General features: G+C 38.1%; 1 protein-coding gene and 1 non-coding gene across 8 annotated transcripts in view; both read right to left on the bottom strand.

Annotated features, from left to right (window-relative positions):
- CNOT1 (CCR4-NOT transcription complex subunit 1) overlaps positions 1-18156 on the bottom strand; it is a 99252-nt gene that overhangs the window by 37297 nt on the left and 43799 nt on the right. For 3 of the 7 annotated variants that reach the window (XM_006148466.3, XM_014587804.2, XM_027771869.1), the window contains 9 exons: positions 16134-16374; positions 12295-12414; positions 10486-10608; positions 10152-10303; positions 5764-5914; positions 4393-4594; positions 3176-3322; positions 1303-1427; positions 789-1075 (listed from right to left, as the gene is read on the bottom strand). In XM_006148466.3, coding sequence (XP_006148528.1) covers positions 789-1075; positions 1303-1427; positions 3176-3322; positions 4393-4594; positions 5764-5914; positions 10152-10303; positions 10486-10608; positions 12295-12414; positions 16134-16374 — 1548 coding nt within the window. The remainder of the gene's footprint in view (positions 1-788; positions 1076-1302; positions 1428-3175; positions 3323-4392; positions 4595-5763; positions 5915-10151; positions 10304-10485; positions 10609-12294; positions 12415-16133; positions 16375-18156) is intronic. The other 4 variants (XM_014587807.2, XM_014587805.2, XM_006148467.3 and 1 more) reach the window with 2 other exon arrangements.
- On the bottom strand, positions 5353-5488 carry LOC114007798 (small nucleolar RNA SNORA50). Its single transcript, XR_003549387.1, has one exon. It is a non-coding gene; the product is annotated as a small nucleolar RNA SNORA50 (small nucleolar RNA).

Here is an 18156-nt window from a genome sequence, read left to right on the forward strand (position 1 = left end):
AGAACAGACTACATACAGAAGAGAACAAGGGTATTTCTCGAGGACGAAGGTGTCAGAACTATTCGGTATTGGGACCAGCAAATGGCGTGATGGTAACGTTGCTGGACTCCCATGCAATTGACTGTGGTTAGAGTCCTGGACCCAGTGGCTTAAAATTCATGCCCGGTACATGTGCACGTGTGCCCAAAATCCTGAGAGGAGAGAGAGAAGGGATTGTATCGTAGCTATACCCCCTGGGGAATGATTTCTTGTTTTCTGTCTCTGTCTCTCTAGTAAGCACACATACCCTATAGGAAAACTCTCTTTATTTAAAAAGAGAGAGAGAGAAGAACAAGAAGAAGAAATATTTAATATAGGGACCAGAAGGTTACGGTATGTTGGGGAATTCATGTCCCAGATCTAGTGGCTTGCTTTCTCACTTCCCCTGTCTCTGTCTCTCTTATGACTACAGCAAGTTAAATAATAAGTAATTCTAAACAAAAATCAGTGGTACTGACTACAAGCCTAAAATTTTCTCAAAATTTAAAGAACTGTACACCTAAAGAGAGGTGACTTTACAGTATGTAAAGTATACCTCAATGAACAACCAAACCCCACCACACTGTTATTTTATAGTTACCCTACCACTTGGTAATTATAATGAATTGAACTGTTTTCAATTTTTCCTCTTCTAGTCAAATAACTAAAATTTGTTCATCTATAATGACTGGGTGGGGGGAGGGAACACACCACTGATAAACGATGATCATTGCTTTTTATGCTAAAATGGAAAACACCCATCCACTCACCTATTTTTAAATCTATCTAGTGCAGCAATCCCGAAATAATACATTTTGGATCCAAAAGGCTTGCGTAAGGCTTCAAGAACATATCGCAGGGCCAGACCTAGTGCCATGTAAGTGACCAGTCCTTTTTCAATTATTCCACCAAATAGGCAGGCTGTTATATGTAACTCTTTATCAGGGTATTGGGGGAAAAACCGATACTCTTCAAACAAGTTCCTTAGCATACAGTTAAATACTTCTCGTTCCCTCTTTATCGTAGAGTCTTTAAATCTCTGGAGCATTTCTAGTACCTGGAAAAACAAGGCAAAAACAATATGTATATAAAAGAAACAAATACTAAGAACCTTCCTCAAATATTCTTAATAGAACCCTTTTGAAGCAGAATATTTACCAATAAACAGAGATTGAGATTATAACTGAGGTTTATAAACATTTTAAGAAGGACTTCTAAAAATCTGGAAAAGGGCACTTACGATTTGCCTCAACAATGATTAACTAGATCACCCTAGATACTCACTTCATCAACAGACATGGTTGGATGTGGTGGGTGATTATATATTCGCTGGAAATAGCTGTTTGCTTCATCATCTATCTCTTTACTAAAGTGCTGGTTTGCCTCTGGCCATACCTGAGACAAGTCCGCTGTTGGAAAAATAAAAGCAATCATTTTATTTAACCCCTCTCTCCACTCTTCCATACATCAGAGAGCCAACAAGCCTAAGATAGTTCTAATTTTAAGAGAAAAAATTAACTGAATAAAAGTATTAAATGGTCAAGTTTCAATATTAAAGCACTCAGGGAAGACAGTATTTTTTTTTGTAAACAAGAATGCCTGACATAGTTCTACTTTAACATTTTCTTCATGAGGGCTTATTACAATATGACGGTTTGGTAGATACAAACTCATAATGCACTTACCCTTCATACAACCTCACTAGAGGTTTTTACAAGTCTCTGCTACTTTATAATAAAGTTCACACCTAACATAAAAATTTGAACACAACAAACTGATATAAACACAAAGGCATGCTACAAAACATATCATTCAGACAAGACTTTCACACTAACATTTTAAATTTTATATTTTCAAGGCTATCATGACTATTTAGTTCCAATGACAAAAACCTGTTAATTACACCTAAAGATTTATAAAGACAGCGTCTGTAACTGCAGGATCATATAATTACTAAAAAAATGAAATTTAAAAAGTAATGTTAGGCTCAGGTGCAGTGGTACCAGCAGGAGATACTAAGTGCTATACTGGAGCCACACGGGAGGCCCAAGATCAGATTCGTGGTTGGACCTGAACACGGTAAACACACCTGTGATCTAGGCCTGTAGGACATGAGGGGAGGACTGCAGTATGGCAAGACCCTGTCAAAGGTACCTACCTCTCCTGTGACAGAAAAACATAAAAAAACATAAAATATACTTTTAAAAAGTTGGGTTTTAAATATTATATATTATGTGATGTTATATTTATAGTATTATAAGATTATAAACTATAATAACCTTATACATAATATATAAATATATATTAATATTTATTATAAGGTTATATACTATAAAACTTTAACCTTAAAAAATAGGTAAAGATAATTAATTACTTTATAAAATGCCACGCAGAAACAAAAATCTAAAAATTTTCTAACAAATGACTTGTTAAAAAAACAACATAAACAAGGACCACCGGATGGCGTAATGATTATGTTGCTGGACTCTGATGTAGTTGAATGCAGTTTGAGTCCTGAACCTGGCAGCTTAAACTCATGCCGGGTGTGTGTGTGTGTGGTGTGTGTGTGTGTGTGTGCATGCCCATGCCCAGAATCCCGAGAGGAGAATGGAAGAAAAGGGATTGAGGCATGGCCACCCTCCCGGCTGTGTGTGATTTCTCACTTTCTGTATCTGTCTCTCTGGCCAGTGCACATGCCCTGTAGTAAAAATCTCTCAAACAAACAAACAAAAAAAACTAAACTAAACTTTAAAAAAAAGGAAAGAAAAAAACGGTAACAAAAACCCAAAATAACCAAAAAAAATACAAACAAATGTTTAGGTTATATACAAGATTTACATACATATATTTTTCAACCGATGAAATCTTTTCTCTTTATCATACCTACTCTTTACTTTTAGGATAATACCCTAAGGATACTGCTTCTTACTAACCATTACATTTTATTCTGGAAATCCAGAGCAAAAACAGGAAGATAGCGCTAATTTTTATTTTAATGATTCAAATTTGTAAATTGATTCCCTTTGGTCTGGGAGGCATTCAATGCATAGTTCTTTTGTCCATATAATTCTAGAGACAACAAATCAGACATACAATCAAAAAAATTTTTTATGTGTATCAGTCACACTTCACAGTCACAGACAACACTACCACTTACAAGGTTTCATCTTACTCTGCTGGAATGTAGGCTGGTTCAATCCAGAGGTGCCCAGTTTCCTCTGTACAAAAGGGTCGTTATTCACTGCAGGGAGTCCAAGAGCCCCAGTTCCTATACCAGTCAGGCTGCCTGTGCCAAGACCACCTACTAGAGAGAATGAGGGTAGCCAGAAGTCCTATCATTACTCACATTCTTGGACTTAACCCACATTTCAGATACTAAGTTCTTAAGTCTTTGTTAATTCCCTTATCATGTCTCTTCAATTTTATAAAGAACCTAAACTAACAAAAACAGCAATACCAAGGTTTTTAAGATTAGGCTATTTATATTCTTGATACAAATACATAAAATTTTTGATGTATACATTCCCAAACCACATAACAGTATATACCCAGGGAGTCAAAATAAGAGGAGCTGGCTTGCTTTTCTCGTGACTAAAACGTAAGAATTTCATGCTGCTCTCTTACTATTAATTATCGTTACCATAAGTCAGAACTTCTTTATTTCTCTCCCCTCTGGCAAAAAGAATCTTTTATAATAGCTACAGCTTTACTACGAAAGGCCTTAGTACAATAACTTTGGGTTAAGTGAATGAACTGTCTAGGCTAGAACCACATAACAGTATTAACAGGTTACAGGATCAAGATATTGTAGTCCTTAGGTTTTAGAACCCTAACTGATAGGCTGCATATAAAAAGCACAGAAGGCTCAGGAGACACAGGAAGACACAAACAAAAATATAACTTCCACTGCAGCCAAAATAATCGATAAAGTATTAGGGATTTACTATCATTTTCAAGGAAATCCAACAAGGAAGATGATATATGCCTGCATGTATTAAGCACAAAATATATTTTTTATACCTACCTGGAATACCTAGTAAAGCTGTGAGATCTTGATGTAAGGCTTTTTATGAGGGTTAGAAAATGTAGAATGTGTGAGTAACACATGTGTTACTGTCTATACTACCATTTGGTTAACACAGAATCCTTATTCAATAATACAACTAATTTTATAACTACAAACATCCTAATTCTTTATTTCAATTTGACTTATAGGACGTAATAATGTAATCCTCTTTGAAACTGCATGTCGAAGCACCTTTCACAATTTCGTTTAAGCAGCTTTCCTTATAACATCAACTCCAAACTTTGTAGCATACACTAAGGCAGACTGAAACTTACAAATAATCCATCTCCAACCCAACCACCCCTTACCTGGAAGCTGTGATGAAAGTCCTCCAATACCACTGAATGCAGTTGTTTGATTTGGGGTTGAAAGGGGTGGAAAGGCTTTTGCTGGTGATTGAGGGGTACTGAATGCAGAACCCAAATTTGGAGGAAAACCCTGCATACTCTGAGTGTGAGGGGCAGCTGAACCACCTATACTAAGAGATGCCATTCCAGCGAGAGGGTCAATCTAAAGAAAAACATTATAAAAATGTATTAAACATACTTCAAGGAAAGGCAGGTCTGACACAGGCAAAGCAATCTTTAAGCAACAGCTCTTCATACTCTTAAGCAAACTCCAACACTCACACAATCATGGTACTTGAATCCCAAGATCAAGTCAAGTGTGCCTGTCAGTTTTCTTACTATGTCATGTATGTTTTAAAGATTTCACCCCTGCCAAAGTACTAGAGTTGTAAGAGGACTACAAAACTTCAAGAATAAACATTTAAGAACTGCCCTATAGCTGTACTATTGAACATTTAGGAATGACATGGGGCAGCTATTACATTAAGTCTTTGCAACTTCCAACAAGCCACTTAAAAACAAAAATAACCTCAAATTAAGATGTTAACTTTAAACACGATAAAGGTATTAGAATCAGAAATAAATTTTCTAGTTAAAACAAATTGAGTCAAAACTTGAGAATCTTCAGGGTTTGAGGACATCAGCTGATTCTAAAAACAAACAAAAACAAGGTATGCTATTCTCCAAAGTATTTTTTAAATAATACTATATTTCCCAAGTTTCTTAGTTTGTGGCACCATTTCATACCTTCATGACTATAGAAAAAGAAAAGCGAGTACTTTTTATAAAGCCACCATTGAAGAATAACTAAGTGCCTCTTTCTTTTCTTAAACCCCAATCTGCCATTCAATGCAGCTGAAAATAGAAGCAGGTTGTGTTGCTCCCAGAGAGAAGGGGGTGGTCGATGTCAGGGAGTAACTTAAATGTACCTTGTTTTTAAAAGAGCAGTTCAGTTGAGAGCTGAAGAGCCCCAGTTATAACAAGTCGTTATGCTCTAGCACTGTTTCTTGGCCCGTGAAGCTACAAACAAGACATATCAGGTTCAAAGGCAGTGCTTATTTTCCAAGAGTCTAAGTAATTCTTATTTTTAAAAGAGTCCCTTTCATTTACCTAAATAAGCTAATTTGTTTCTTTCCTCAGTCATGTTCTACTTGATGATTAAAATCTATTTTCAACTATAATACCTATTCATGGATCTCCATTAAAATATAAGTGGATGCTATACATGCACTTATCTAAAATGTAGTAAGTTCAGATAATTAATCATGATATACATTATTCTATTTCATAATATGAATAAATGCAGATGTACCAAAAGTACCATTTGTTTACCTGGACAGGAGAAATGGCATCCAAGCTACTAGCACTGGGAGGGCGTCCTTTTGGCATAACTCCAGGTGGTGGTTGTCTGGCCTTATTCATAACATTACTGCAGTTGGCTACCATGGTTAAAATGGTTTCCGATAACTCCTGAGAAACACTCCTTAAGGGAAGAAAAGTGAAGAAATTCTATAACAAATGTCAAGTAGGATATACGACCAAAATCCCATCTTCCTAATTAAGAGTGTCAATATTGTCTCATAAAACTGTGAGGTCCCTTCTATTCAACTACACAAATGAGACACCATTTTAAAAATAGACAGGGTGCTAACAGTACTAAGAATATCTATATTAAGTAATTACAGCAAAAGGGATAAAGATTTCTACCTGTGGCAACAAAAAAATAACAATGGTAAGAACATGGACTACATATGTAACAAACAATGACCTACTGATGTCAAGAAAAATATTAGAATACAGAAAAGTAATGGAAGACTTTCACTCCTAACGGTATGAGTTTATAAATGTACCTTAGTAATAACAAGAAGTAAAATCACTAGTTTACAACAGATGCTTAAGACAGCAAAAATTATTGATATTTTAAGGATGAGGACACTAGTACCACTTTGAAGCAGCACTTAAAAAACAAAACTTAAAAAACAATACCTTATTATTACTTTTTAAATTTGATATAACATATGTGCTTGAGAAAAAAAAGCAAGCCACATCTTGGACTCAGAAAGCAGTCATGCCATGTGCGATTCTAGCACCCTAATCACCATACCACCTGCTGACCCCTGAAGCAGCATTTTAAAATGTATCTGTGTACAAAATATTAACTACCCTGGGAATAAAATTTCGTGGAGATATCTCACTTGGCAGACTGACGTGTCTGGTATTCATAAGACTAAGTCATTCACACAGCTAACAGTTATTCAAAATAGAAAACTTTCTACATAAGGAAATCTTGCAGTATTCAACAGTTTACACAGCCATTTAACCCACTAACAATTCCACTTCCAGTGGGATCCAATAAACACTGGCAGAGATGATGCTACAGAGCACTGTTTTATTCACTGTAACACTATTTGTGATATGAAGAGTGAAAAAACAATCAAAATGTGCACCAGTAGAAAACTGGCTGACCTGAGCACAGAGTGCCCATTCAGCAGAAATTATGCAGCAATGAAAAAGATATAAGGAAGCTAATTCTATATAGTAAACTCCAAGATAATAGATCATCGAAAAACTCATGACATATTTTTCTGTTTTTTCCATGCAAAATGTTATCAAATGAAAGTAAGGTGCATGGGAAACACACTGGGCATGTGTGCGTGCATGCCCCAAATCCCGACAAGACTGATAAACAAGGGAGAAAGGAAGGCAAGGTTTGAATCCTGGACTCCGCAGCTTAAAACTCACACCAGGCACATGTGCATGCAAGCACAAAATCCCAAGAGGAGAATGGAAGAGAAGGGATTGTGGTCATCCCCCCCTTGGGGAGTGATTTCTCGTTTTCTGTCAGTCTCGCCAGAAAGCGTATATGCACTAAACCAAAAATCTATCCAGAAAAAATAAATGAAGATAAAATAAGCAGTGATAATTCATTTGCTAAAGAAATCAAGGCCCAGAACTGAGGTAACTGTCTCCCTTACATATATATACAAAACTTTTTAAAGATTTTTGCCATAGGGTATGAAACCTCGCCTAAGAGAGAGACAGAAAAGGCGAGTGAGAAATCACCCCCCCCCCCAGGAGGGATAGCCACACTGCATTCCCTTCTCCTCTATTCTCCTCTTAGGATTTTGTGCCTCTCATGCACACACATGTGCCTAACATGATTTTCAAGGGGCCTGTTTTGGGACTAAAACTGTAGTCCGTTATGTGGGAATCCAGTGCCTTAACCACCACACCACCTGCTAGCCCCCACAAAACACTTCTTAGTGTGTATTTTTATCTTCCAGAATATTTGATTCCAGATGAATCAAAATATGTGAATGAGAAATGCAAAACATTAAAACCTTAAAATCTGAGAACATTTAGAATTTATAGGACAGAGTACTTTTGCTATGGGTAGCCATCCTATACATGTAATAATTAGTGTTATCACTGGCCTATACTCACTAGATACCAGAAGCACAAGTTTCTAGAAGATTATGACAGTCAAAAGTAACATCAAATTATTCTGACAGAGCTAAATCATACTTAGTTGAGAACCACCACCTTAAGTAAGTACGTGTAAATTTTTCAAAAGCAAAGGAACAAGGGACCAGGAGATGGCGAAATGGTTACGATATTGAACTTCCACATGGCTGACAATGGTTAGAGTCCTGGACCCAGCACCTTGAAACTAACGCTGGGTGCATGTACGTATGTGGCCAATTCCTGCGAAGAGAATGGAGAAGGGACTGAAACGTAGCCATCTCCCCAGGGAGATGACTTCTCACTTTCTGTCTCTCCCACTAGTGCATGCACTCTATAGCAAAAAATGTCTCTTAAGGAATAAAAAAGGGAACAAAAAATAAAATTCAAAATGCATATGAAGAGATAAGAAAGCAATGGTTAGGACTGAAAACAAAGTTAGTTTTGAAGAGACTCATAATCTCAGCACAACTTGCACGACAGAATCAAAGGGGTTCCCTTTTATTATGCTTCAAAACTTACAAAATAGAGGGGCCAGTGGGTAGTGTGGTGACTAAGGCGCTGGACGCTTCCCCATGGCTGACCACTGTTCGAGTCCCAGACCTGGTGACTTGCTTTCTCACTTTCCCTCTGTTGCTGTGTCTCTCTCTAATCAAATTAAAATAAATAAATGAATAATGAAATTAAATAAATCTTTAAAAAACTAACTTACAAAATAGTACATGGGACGAGCAAAAATGGCCAAGTAAAAATTTCTATCAATACAAAACTGGCAAAGAAAAAAAAAAAAAAGTCATAAATCAACTTTTTGAAAGGGCAGCAGATAGATGATATGGAGGTTAAGGCACTGGATTACCACACAGCCGACCATAGAATCCTAGACCTTTTAGCTTGGAAACTTCTCTGGGTGCATGTTGAATGCATACCTCAAAATCAAGAGAGATTGAGAAGGGACTGTGGCATAGCCATTCCCCCCCACCCCCCGCGGGATGTGTGTGTGTGTGTGTGTGTGTGTGTGTGCTCACATCACCCCCAGCCCTTGGCAAGCACATATGCAAAAATATTTACAAAAAAAAAAATCTACTTTATCACAACTCTAGAGTTATAAATCTCTTCATGGACACAAGATCCTCATCACAATGCAAGGAGACTGGGTCTCTTTGCAATTTTTTTTTAAATAGAAATTGACAGTCTGATCTTTAAAGCCAAATAGAAATTCACAGAACAGCTATAAGGACTTTGAAAATAAGAGAACAAAGTTCTAGGACTCGAAATTCCCAAGTTCAAAACTGAATAAGAACATGTTAATAATCTATGAAACTGATATAAACAGAAACACACAGATCAACAGAACTTTGAGTCTAGAAGTAAACACACACACACACACATACATACATATACATATATGTATGTGTGTGTGTATATATATATATATATATACACACACACACACATTTATATTTACTGTAGGGTACACAGGTTTGCCAGAGAGAGACTGACAAATTAAGAAAGCACCTCCTAGGGTGTGTGACCATGCCACCATCCCTTCTCCTTCATTCTCTTCTGGGGATTTTGGGCACACAGCACAAGCATTCAGAGTTTTTTTTAAGCCTCCAGGTCCAGGAATCAAAGTGTGAAGTCAGCCATGTGGGATTCAGCTGCCTTAACTACAAAGACTACTGGCTGGCCCCACCAATTGCTTTTTCATTAGACAATTAAAAAGAGAAAGCATTCTTTCAACGAAATGGTGTTGAGAGAACTTAAATAGCCACATGCAAAATAAATTTAGATCTATCCCAAACCAGTTGTGAAAAATTAAGTTAAATGGGGGACCAGCAGTTGGCTTAATGGCTATGTAGCTGGACACCCACATAGTCGACCGTGGTTGGAGTCTGGGACCTGGTGGCTCAAACTCACACTGAGCATGTATGCATGCGTGCCCAAGATCTTGAGAAGAGAATGGAAGAGAAGGGACTGTGGTGTGGCCATCCCCCTATTGGGGGAGGGGGGAGAGATTTCGCGCCTCTGTCTCTCTCTTTCTGGAGAGTACATGCATCTTATAGCAAACCCTCCCCCCACCAAAAAAAAAACCTTAAATGGATTTTATAATCAGTACCATGCTTAAGAGTTAAAAACCATTACATTATCTTAAATTATTGTCACTTTTCTTTCAATATCCCCTCCCTCACATCAACAGTTATCCATCTATTCCCATCCTGGTATAAAACAGCCATTTTCAAGCATGCTGTTGTTCTTACCCTGCACAAGCCTGTAGACAGGCCAACATTGTTGCCAGAGTTTCTGGAGGCAACTGAGCACTTTTGGGCTGGTCTTTCTCAGGGGCAAGACCACCCAAAATAGAAGGGCACCGTCTCTTTAAAAACGTCATACATGCCTGGATAAAAGGCTCCTAAAATAAAGAAAAGAGTGTATTTGAAATTAAGCTTAAGTGTCTTCATATAAAAACATAACTACTAGGCATGACTGAAATCTAGAATAAAAAAACCTTCACTGCCATTTTTATAAGTTGTTTCTTCAGCCATGTAGTCACCAAAATTTAAAAGTATAGCTAAATAGACAAATATTGCTTACCCCATGTTCTCGAATTTTATCTGTGAGCCACTTATCAAGTTTGAGGTATTCACGTCGTGAAGCAAGTGCGGCAAGATCAATAACAAAGGCAAACGGAGTACCATTTAGCAGCATTGACAAGGCCTAAAGAAAAAGGAGTATTATAAACTATATACGCTCGAGCAATTAAGTACCTCAGTCCCCTACCATTTCCTGATTTTCACAAACAAGTCTAAAGAAAACAAATTACTGTAGCATTTCTTTGGTCATATTTTTTTATTTTTATTTTTTCTTTCCGGAGAGTTTATTTATTTATTTTTGCTATAGGGTACAGGTGCTCTCCAGAAAGACAGAGAGTGAGAAATCACCCCCCCTCTCGGGTGGATGGCCACACCGCAGTCCCTTCTCCTCCATTCTTCTCTCGGGATATTGGGCACACAAGCACACACGTGAGTTTAAGCCAGCAGGTCTAAGACTAGAATCGCGATCGACTACTTGGGAGTCCAGTGACATAACCACTACGCCAACTGCTGGTCCCAGACATAATTTTTTTTAACAACTTAGTATACTTCATTGTTAACATTAATTCTTATAAAAATAAAAACATACTTTGGGCCAGCTAAATGATACAGAGGTTAAGGTGGCTGGATTCTGTATGATTTCTCAGTCTGTGTCCAGAACCTGGCCCGTTAAAGAACACCTTGGGTATTTGGGTGTGCAGACCCCAAAACATCCAGAATGGGTATGGCCATTCCCCAGGATGTATTTCTCACCTTCCCTCTTTCTAGCTCTTTGGTAAGTACACTGACCCTACAGTAAATTTAAAAGTAGGGAGGTGAGCAGGTGGTGAAGTGGCTAAGACACTGGATTCCCACACGGCCAACTTTAGTTCAAGCCCCAGAGTTAGTGGCTTTAAAATCAAGCAAGGAGCATGTACGTGTCTGTCCAAAATCCCAAAGGGAAAATGAAGATGGGATTGTGGAGTAGTCATGTCCCTGATGGTTGATTTCTCACTTTCCCTCTCTCTGGCTCTTTCAGGTGAATACACATGTCCTATGACAAAAACCTGAAAATTAAATCCAAAAATGCATCAACAAAAAAGAACATGTTTTAAAAGTGAATATAGGGGCCAGCGGGTAGCATGGTGGTTAAGGCGCTGGATAGTCCCACATAGCAGACTACGGTTCGAGTCCCGAACCTGGTGGCTTGCTTTCTCACTTTGTCTCTCTGTCTCTCTCTAGTCAAATTAAAATGGATGAATGAATGAATAAAATTAAATTAAAAAAATTTTTTAAGAAGTGTATAACTGTACTTTCAAAATAATCTTTTCCACTGGCGCTGCACACATAACAAAACCTATAGCACAGAGCAAGACTTAAAGCATGATTTACTCTTACCTATGTTTTAAAATCTAAACACAGGCTTTCTCTAACCTAAGAATAACTAAAATACTAGTAGTAATGCTCCTAGTGATTAATGGTATTGAATGAAACTAACAGAATATCTGTTGATTCCAATAAATTTGATAAAGTATAGAAATATACCTAGTTTCTCAAAAATTTCTTATCACAGATTATTTATGAGAAAAGGTGAGTTGCAATTTTATAACAATCTTGCAATGTAGTGAAGAGCCATCAAAAACATATGAAAACTTTTCTACATATTTAAAACCATTCTCTTCTACACCTTTAGATGTGTGAGCAAAATTGTACATCTCAACTCATTCTACAAATCTGTATGGAAATAATTTCTAAATAATCATTGTTATATTTTTAAAAACTTTTTATTGTTACCAAATAAAACAACTTCATTCTATGTTGCTTAACTCACCTTCAAGTCCTGGGCCACATCAAGTATTCGAGACAATTTGGCCTGGTCATACTGCTCCCCTCTCATGTACCATTCTGCCATTGCATGCATAATAAGTTGGCGAATAGAGGGAGACTGTCCCTAAGAAAAAAACGGGGGAAAGGTTAAGTAACAACACTATTAAACATTTTGATAGCTGCTATTACAAATGTTCAGCCAAAGGGCAAGAAGATGACAGTAAAATCCAATACTCTGAAAGACCAATCCACATTAGAAGGTTCTGGGGTCACTTCGGGAAATCTCCCTGATTATGGCAGCCAGGCAGCTGTGTGCCCATCATGTATGGTTGGCTAAGACTGTGGGTGATGCTATAGGTGGTAACTTAGCATCAAGACCTCATTTGGAAGTGCTCTCTCTGTCTAGCCCACAGAAAAAATAAACAGCATTAAAGAAAAAAAAAAAAAAAAAAAAAAGGACCAATAAAGTATTATTTTAAAAAAGAGAGGATTTTGCTATAGGTCGTGTACACCTGCCAGAGAGATAGAAAGTAAGAAATCACACACACTCACACACACCCTGGTGATGGCCACGCTGCAATTCCTTCTCCTCCAGTCTCCTCTTGTGATTTTGGGCACACATGCACATACCACCGGCATGAGTTTCAGGCCAGGACTTGAACCACATCGACTATGGGGGAGTCCAGCAACATAACTATTTACACCATCTGCTGGTCCCAAGAAGTGTGTTTTAAAAGCAAACACCGAGCTAACTTTACATGTTATGCTTATGTAATAGTAAGGAACATCTGTGCAGACTTTAAGTTCAAATCCTAAGCAATGAAAAATTGCAATAACTTTTTTCTTTTTTTAAAGGTATTTGTCACAGGGGTAGGCAGGCAGCATAGTGGTTAAGGTGCCGGACTCCCACATGGCCAATCGCAGTTCGAGTCATGGACCTGGTGGCTTGCTTTCTCACTCTTCTCTCTCTCTGGTCAAACTGAAAAATAATCATAAATTAAATCACTTAAAAAAAAAAAAAAGATTATTTGACACAGGCCATGTATTCTCTCCAGAGAGAGACAAAAAAAGGAAAAGTGAAAAACCACCCTACAAAGGACATGGCCACATCACAATTCCTTCTCCTCCACTGTCCTCTCAGGATTCTGGACACGCATGCATATGTACCCCCCAGAGTATTTTTTTAGCTGTTAGGCCTGGGTCAAACCACAAAGTAGCCATATGGGATCCAGTGCCTTAACCATCACGCTACCCAACAGCCCTTCAGTGAAGAGTCTTTAAAAAAAATGTATTTTATTTCATGTATTGTTCTATTTTTAAAATCCGCTATAGGGAATATGTACTCACAAGAGAAAGACATACAGACAGATAGAGAGAAAGCCAGTCACCAGGTCTGGGACTCAAACCTCAGTCAGCCACATGGAGTACAGTGCCTCAACTACCACGCCACCTGCTGGCCCCTATACCAACAGTCTTTATGGTCAAGTTATGTCAACAATTTCCAAATGAAGACTATCCCTAAATTTGGTTCATACAGCTATTTAATAAACGTATTTATCCTTTCTAAGTCTACCAATACATTTTCAAATAATACTTGAGCAGACTATTCCATTTTAATAGTGTAATGTGATTATGAGGTTATATCAACTTACAAATTCCTAAAAAATGAGTTATAAATTACTGCTCTATAAAAAAAAGTATATATATAGTTAGGGTAACCATCTTCTCATACTAAACAGTATTTCTGAGTATGGTGTTTGTATGCACATTCTAACTCTATCAATTTCTAAAAAGAGAAATGCTTTTTCTGGTAATTATTCAATTTCTTTTTTACCAGCAGATAGCCTGACCAGATTTCAGAACTGACTTAGGCTGCAACTGAGTAATACATAAACAAGAAACTAGAAGTCAGTTGACTATGTTTCAAATAAGGGACATTTGCTATACCCAAATTGTATTCCAATAATTATCCTGCAGTGGCACTGGTTCAAGTAGAACTATTCACTCAGGAACAGGGAAATGTAGTTCCTTTAAGCCTCTTTTCAACATGGCAGGTTATGATAAGAAAGGTTTAAATGATGTCAGGGCTGCAATTTTTTTTTTTTTTTTTTTGGAGAGGTTTTCGCTTAGGGCGCATGCGCTCGCCAGACTGACAGAGAGAGACATAGAGATAGAAAGCGAGAAATCACCCTCCAGGGGAGATGGTCATGTGACAATCCCTTCTCATCCATTCTCCTCTCGGGATCTTGGGCACGCACGCACACGCACCCGGCGTGAGTTTTAAGCCACTGGGTCCGGGACGCGAACCACGGTCGACTACGTGGGAGTCAAGCGACATAGCCATTACGTTAACTACTGGTTTCCAGGGCTGCAAATTCTGAGCTATATGTTTGTTAAGCATCTTGTAAACTGTAATTCCAGTTTGAAATTTGTAATTCAAGAAGAGAGAACTGACTGAATGAACTAATGAACTAATGTCTGTCAGCAGCCTTATCTGTTCATTTTAACTACTTGTTTATAATATAAATTACATTTTAAAAAAAGACTTTAGCTTTAGGGCGCACATTCAAGACGAGAGACAAAGCGAGAAATCACCGCACACTTCCTCCTCTGCCTGTGAGGAAGAACACAATGTAGGTAGTTCCTTCTCCATTCTCCTCTTGAGACTCTGGGCATGCACATGCACATGCCAGGTGTGATTTTCAAGCAGCCGTGTCCAGGTCTCAAAGCATGGAGTTAGCCATGCGGGATTCAGACCTTTAACCACCATGCCACCTCCGGCCCCACTCTAAGATTAGAGTAAGGAAAAAAAGCCAAAAAGGGCACATCAGGTAAGGAAAATGACTACTTTTTATTTTCTACACTTATTCTATTAAAAATACAGGCTATTGGCCCAAATGTAGCAACATACTTGGGAGGTCAGAACCTGCATGGGAGGCGCAGGTTCAATTTTCAGGCCAAAGTGAGTATAAAGAGCATGGCAAGTATGTGCTGCCCTAGTCGATAGGGAGGGTGGGGCAAAAGGATAGAGACGTAACAAGAACACGTCGAAAATAACTACTTTACTCTGTTTCTTCATCTCTCTCTCTCATAAAACAAAACTAAACAAAAAAAAAACATACATAGGCTATTGAGGAAAAAAAAAATGAGGCCAGCCATAGCATGGTAATTAAAGGCAGGGAGATCCCATATGGACAACTATGTGGTTCCAAATCCCAATCTGAAGGCTTGAAAAACACGCTAGGCACATGTGTCTCAAGCTCCAGTCCGTTCTCTTTCATCTCTCTCTTCTTTTCAGGCAGCGTGGCCATCCCCTCCAGGTGGTGATTTCTAGTTTTCTGTCTCTCTGGCAAGCGCGTGTGTCCTATAACAAAAATATATCTATAACAATTAATGCCCTAGTAATACATAACTTTCATAATACTAAGTCTTTTTAAAAATTATTTTATTAAACCTCATTTAGATTATGTATTTACTAATTTATTTTAATTTGACCAGGGAGAGACAGAGAAAGAGAGACCAAACGTTGAGAAAGCAAGCCTCCAAGGCTAGGACTTGAACCGCGGTCTGCCATGTGGAAGTGCAGCGCCTTCCACCACCACATCACCTGCTGGCCCCAATAACACGGAGTTCTTAAAAAATTATTTTGCCTCTCTGTTTTTTAGGGTTTTATATTTTAATGCTGACATGATTCTAAGACAAAACAATTTTATGACAATATGATGTCCCTGGAATGTCATAATAGTTCAAAGAATGAGGTAAATTTCCCTGTGTGAGTGTCAATGCTCTAAAGAATATTGACTGCTTAGACAAAGAAACGATAATCAAATGGTCATGTCTTACCTGCCCATGCCATGCATAGTGCAAAATAATAGCCGAGTTAGGGTGGTTTCCAAGAAAAATTGGCATCAGGGTGGAGATGAGTTCATGGCGCAAGGTGTGCCAGGAGGTGTTGATTTGTAGTAAGGCCAATACCAACATGTCTGGACAGTGTTTAATAGGGAAGCTAAAAAGCTGTTTGACTTGCTCATATTGACCAACCTCTGCCAGCCGCAACAGAGATTCAATCAAATCCAAGCTCTTCCTAACAACAATGAAAGAAAAATGTACTATCAGTAAGAATCGAAGTACGCAAATCTATTTCCTGATAAATGTTACCAGCTATCAAAACAAAACCAAGTTGTTGTTGTGTATTAATATATGAGAAATATGTAAATTGTTATTACTTCTCTCAAAACCATATGCTGCTATGCTTCTAGACTAATTTCAGAGGTAGTTCAAATTCACAGGAAGTACCTGATGAGGGAGAGGGAAAAATTGCTGACCTTCTGCATAGTATCAAAGACTTTTGTGATAAGGGTGAAAAAAGCAAATGAAGCGATTAAGAATAGTCAAAAATTCAAATTCCACACACAGTTGACTTAATTTTTATACACAAAATAATTCAACCAAAATAAGAAGTCTACTTTAACACTTACTTTGGTAATAACAAAGTATAAGTTAGGTGCCTCCTATTGTGGTACAAGTTTAAAATCCAAAGCATACCCTATGAATGATACTTGCTCCAAAAAGTTGAAACTAGTTGACTTTAACTGAGCGTCAAGACAAAACTATACACACAGTCTGTGAAAAAATATGGGGACGGAAAACAAACTAATACTAAGAAACAGACAAACCCATAAACAGGTATAAAATAGAAACAAATAACTTATTTCTTCAAGTCAAAGGCAAAATAGATTTCTTAAATTTACTTATTATTATTAATGTTACTGTTGAAGTTTGCTATAGGGCACTTGTGTGCTCCAGAGAGACAGGGGTTGAGAGATGGAGTGAAAAAGCAAGCCACCAGTTCCAGGACTCAAACTGTGGTCAGCCAAGTGGCAATCCCACGCCTTAACCACCATGCCACCAGCTGGCTTGTTTGACAAAATAATTTTTTTGAGAGTAATTTGTATTAAGGGTTTTTTTTAGAATTATTTATTTATTAATCATTAGGGGTTTTTCTGTTGTTGTTGAATTTGCTCTAGTTACCAGAGAAAGAGAGAAGAGGAAAGTGAGAAAATGAGTCACCAGGTCCCAGACTTGAATCATGATGAACCATGTGGGAGTCCAGCACCTCACCACGCCACCTGCTGGCCCCAGCAAAATATTTTTTTTTTAAAAAAGGAAGTAGATGGGACCAGCAGGTAGCATGATGGCTGGCTGGGGCACTGGACTCCCATGTGGTTCATCATGGTTCAAGTCCCAGTGTTCGGGGCTTGTTTTCTCACTTTCCCTCCCTCCCTCTTTGAGTGCATGTGCCCTACAGCAAATTTTTAATGATAATAATAATTAATTTAATTAAATAAGTAATTCTTAAAAAAAAGAAAAAAGGATAAGAGAGATGTAAAGAATAAAAGAAAACTAGGTGCACCTTGTCTGGAATTCTTTTTTCTTTCTTTCTTTCTTTTTTTTTTGAAGAGGTTTTTGCTATAGGGCGTGTGCGCTCGCCAGACAGGCAGAGAGACAGAAAGCGTGAAATCACCCCCAGGGGAGGATGGCCACGCCCCAATCCCTTCTCCTCCATTCTCCTCTTGGGATCTTGGGCATGCATGCACACGTGCCCAGTGTGAGTTTAAGCCACTGGGTCCAGGACTTGAACCGCGGTCGACTACGTGGGAGTCCAGTAACATAGCCATTACGCTAACTTTTGGTCCCACCTTGTCTGGAATTCTTAATATCAGAAACTGTTAAAAAGACATTTTTGGGACCAGCAGTTAGCGTAATGGCTATGTCGCTGGACTCCCACATAGTCGAACCGCAGTTCGAGTCCCGGACCCGGTGGCTTAAACTCACGCTGGGTGTGTGTGCGTGCGTGCCCAAGATC

This window comes from Tupaia chinensis, unplaced genomic scaffold (assembly GCF_000334495.1).
Source record: "Tupaia chinensis unplaced genomic scaffold, TupChi_1.0 Scaffold000235_1, whole genome shotgun sequence".
Classification (NCBI taxonomy): Eukaryota; Metazoa; Chordata; class Mammalia; order Scandentia; family Tupaiidae; genus Tupaia; species Tupaia belangeri.